This window comes from Populus euphratica, unplaced genomic scaffold, assembly GCF_000495115.2.
Source record: "Populus euphratica unplaced genomic scaffold, PopEup_1.0 scaffold5453.1, whole genome shotgun sequence".
NCBI lineage: Eukaryota > Viridiplantae > Streptophyta > Magnoliopsida > Malpighiales > Salicaceae > Populus > Populus euphratica.
Window position 1 is genome coordinate 1 of NW_011505233.1, and position 3,939 is coordinate 3,939.

The 3,939-nt window shown below is 34.7% G+C and overlaps 1 protein-coding gene across 1 annotated transcript; it reads right to left on the reverse strand.

The window, feature by feature from the left end:
- Positions 1–1,720: 1,720 nt before the first annotated feature.
- LOC105120197 (putative calcium-transporting ATPase 13, plasma membrane-type) lies at positions 1,721–3,922 on the reverse strand. Its single transcript, XM_011018389.1, has 2 exons — positions 3,771–3,922; positions 1,721–3,300 (listed from the first exon to the last, which is right to left on the reverse strand). The coding sequence occupies exons 1-2, from the start codon at positions 3,920–3,922 to the stop codon at positions 2,211–2,213; spliced, it is 1,242 nt and encodes a 413-aa protein (XP_011016691.1). The 3' UTR covers positions 1,721–2,210.
- Between the last annotated feature and the right edge of the window lie 17 nt (positions 3,923–3,939).

A 3,939-nucleotide genomic window follows, 5' to 3' on the forward strand; every position in this document is an offset into this window, starting at 1 on the left:
TTCGGCTTCCGGCTTATTTCCTTGCCTTGGTATTTGGAGTTCTCTGATTTTCAGTGCCGTGGATTCGCTAACGTCAAAATAAAATGTGTGAAATGAAAAAAAAAAAAAAAAAACCTCATCATGAAAATATAAAATAATCGATTGGATATGCTAAAAATAAAAAAAATATACAATCACCTTAAAATATTATATATGTAAACTGTGTTGCTAATTATATTTTATTCTAGTAGTATGTGATGACTAATTTATCAATGATCTACTTACATGGGTGAGAAAGGATTCACTACAATGAGTTAAATCCAAGATAGGTTTTGACATTTTTAAAGTTTTTAATTTAATGTTTTTAATTTTTGTTACTTCCAATTTATTTGGTGAATTAATATTTTTTTTTATTTACTTTTTATTATGACATGTCATTATTAATAATTTATTAAATCATGGTAATGAATAAAAAAAGTAGGTTTTTATTGGACTCGTGGAACCCAAATCTAAATCCTATCCCTATCGCAAAATATTTTGCTTATAGAACAACAATGATCCATGAATAATAAGCTATTTAGATTCATTTATCTTACCATAATAATTTTTGCTAAATAAGAATTTTTGCACCCCCAATTCTTATATATTCAAGTAATAACTATTTTGAATTGATAAGATTTAGTTGCATAGACATTCAAAATTTTGTAAAAATTAATACATTTAGGTGTCATCAATGAATATTAAACCAAATAAAAAATTAATACTCTTAATTGTCATTGCAATATCAGTGATGAATATTATAATTAGAAGCTTAATAGGAAGACATGTTTCAAAAACCAAGGATATGAAGAGGTATTACTCCACGTTAATATTTAAACTAATAGCTAGTTATGAATATATTTTCAACGCAATTTTAGAAGAGAATTTTTTTTTTAGGGTTTTGGAATGTTAGCCTTTCAATGATCTTTTTAATGTGGGTAAAATCTTGATGGATTTTACAAATAAATCATTAAAACCCCAAAATAGATGGATTTTATTTGACAAATATTATTGTTTTTTTAATGCAAACATAAAAAATAAAAATGCTAAAATGATATCAACAATTAATAAGACACTTATGAATTTTAAAATTATATATATATAGGGTAAATCCTAAATAAAATTTAAACCCCAGAGTGAAAGGATTTCAAACTTCCACGTACTCTTTCGTGCATTATAAAAAAGAAAATGCTCATAGTCCACTATTTTCACATTTTATTGCAAACAAGGACATAAAATATGAACTTTAGAATAATCAAAGAAGGTGGGTTTAAAGTGATAATGGTGTTTTGTTTGAATTATGTGGGTATATAGCTGAAAATAGAATATTAATTTTATGTTTGTTTAAAAATGATTGACACGATATAATATAATAAAAAACTTGAATCTACTGGCATTCTAATTAATTTGTGATAAAATCTGTTCAAATTCTTAAAAAAAGAAAAATTACTTTTTTAAAAAGCTGTTTAAAACAATGGTATTTAGCTATTTATAAACTAAAGGATGAAATTGATAATAAATAATCAATTATATAAGAAGATTTAATTGATAAAAATGTAGTTAATAAAATGAGGGTGAAAATAAAAATAAAAAAGAAATTATACCAAATTTTTTGAATTTAAAGATTAAATTAAAAAGAAAAGTAATTGTAAAAAATAAAATAAAAATAAGACAACAAATGAGTTTACTCGTGTCTCCGTGATATTTTATGTATTTTTGTATAAAAATTGTTGAAAAAACAGGTTATAGAGACAAAATTATCTTCCTCCATCTCCTGACACCTCAAACAATAGCTGCTGATGAAGAAATCTCAGGACAACATATAGCCTGCACGTGGCATTTTGTTCCTAAGAAATCCTACGCTTCCCTAACCTACCTTTCCACGATAGAGGTGAATTAAGTGGCTGATGTGAGTAGATCACGATGCTATTTTATAAAAGATCAGCCAGTGATAGATTTGATGGTTGGTTGATGAGATTCTCTCCCCCCTTCGCTATGTTTTTAACGGACAAGATCTTATAATACATTAACCAAGTGTGAATGTCTTACATCTAATAGATGTGACGACAAAATGCCTTCGGACAGACATACCGCGTTTTCGTACAGTAAGTAACAACCAAAACAGCTTCCAGGGACCAGTAGTAGAATATATATATATATATATATATAAAGAAAACCCTAAGTGGAACTTTTCAAGATCCAAGAAAGCTGATTTTAGGAAGAATCAAACGCCTTGCAAGCTGATCAAACAACCAAGATGAAGCAGCAATACTTAAGGACACACACCACTGCTTCCGATCCAGTTTCTCATTGCTGTTAGTCACCTTGCTCGATAACTCCACTATCACTCCTTGAGCAACTGTGACTACAAGCACAGCCGCTAAGAAACGCTTGTTCTTGCGTATCCACATAAACATGCTCTTCTTCTCCACAGGCAGCCTCGCAGTAAATATATTGAAAACTTGGCAGATGACTGAGGTATTGAAAACAAGTGTGTTATTAATCGCCAAATCCAGAATTGACTTACCCACAGTGAATTGTAGAGCTGATAGAGTAACTGCCTGATAAAAGACCTGGATGAGGATGTTGTTGAAGATGCTTTCGTTGATAGGTCGCTTGGACCAGCATACAGGAGGCTTTCTCATGAGATCTTTGGACGGCTGGTCATGACTGATCACTGCTAGTAGGCCCAGGGTATCAATGATAACCTTTTCCCAGAGTATCTGGAATGCTGACAATGATAATACACCAGAAGAACAAGCTGAGATAAGGTTGATGACAAGGGCTGCAACGTTCATTGTAAGCTGAAATTGAATGAACTTCTGAATATTGTTGTAGACGCACCTTCCCCAGCTCAACATAGTCACCACGGAAATGAAGTTATCATCCAATATGACAATTTTTGAGCTCTCTTTCGCCACCTCAGTCCCTCTTATTCCCATGGAGAGCCCAATATCTGCTTCCTTCAAAGCTAGGGCATCGTTGGTACCACCACCAGTTACTGCTACCACATGACCGTCCTCCTTTAAACATCGAATCATTTCAAGCTTGTCAGATGGGGATGAACTTCCCATCACAAGGAGTTTCCCAATCCTTTCCATTCTCTGCTCCCGCGAGTAGTTACTGAATTGGACTCCTTCTACTATAGCATCGCTTTCCACGTCCTCTTGATCACAACTGAAAACTCCACATTCAATGGCTGTAGCTCTTGCTGTACGAACATCGTCACCGGTGACCAATATAACTTTCACTCCTGCATTCTTACATGATTCTACCGCCGTTCTTGTTGAAGTAAACTCAATCCAGAAGGTCAAGGAAGGCAGCCACCAGCTGTCACCGCCCAGCCGCCAGCCGCCAGCCACCGGCCGCCGGCCGCTTTCACACCGTCGGCCAAAAACCGCCTTCACACTTGAAGGTTGAATTTTCTTGTTTTGATTTCGTGTATAAATAGATAGCTAAGCTTATGCAATTATGTGTGGAGAGATTGAGAGAAACACTAGAGAGAAAGAGAGAAAGAAAGAGGGGTTGTTGTAAGCTTTTGTTTATGTTATTGTAAGCTTTGTTCTTGAAATAAAAGAGTGTGTTTTATCCCCTCCGAGTGTTTCAAAGCCACCACAAGTGGTTTCTCCCACCAACAATTGGTATCAGAGCCCCGTTCGTCAGAAAACAGAGGTATTTTTGGGAAATATCCGAATTTTCAAAGTTGTCAAAAACAAGTTTTGATCATTCCAAAGTGTAGAGCTCATCAATACGAACTCAACGGTGCAAAAATCAGATCAATCGGAGCACGGGGTGGACCACACTCTCCATCTGAAATTTCAGCACTGTAGCCCACGCGCCCCGAGGAAGAAGACGAGTGAGCCACACGCGCGCCATATTTGAGCCGCGCCGAGCCACAAGCCATATTTCGAAGCCGAGCCG

What these genes read in the sequence shown, in the direction of transcription:
- LOC105120197 (XM_011018389.1), bottom strand. Translation starts at nt 3,922, where the DNA reads ATGGCTTGTGGCTCGGCGCGGCTCAAATATGGCGCGCGTGTGGCTCAC. An exon ending in ATTTTTGCACCGTTGAGTTC is followed by an intron (nt 3,301 to 3,770) that starts GTATTGATGAGC and finishes TACTTCAACAAG; the next exon opens with AACGGCGGTAGAATCATGTA.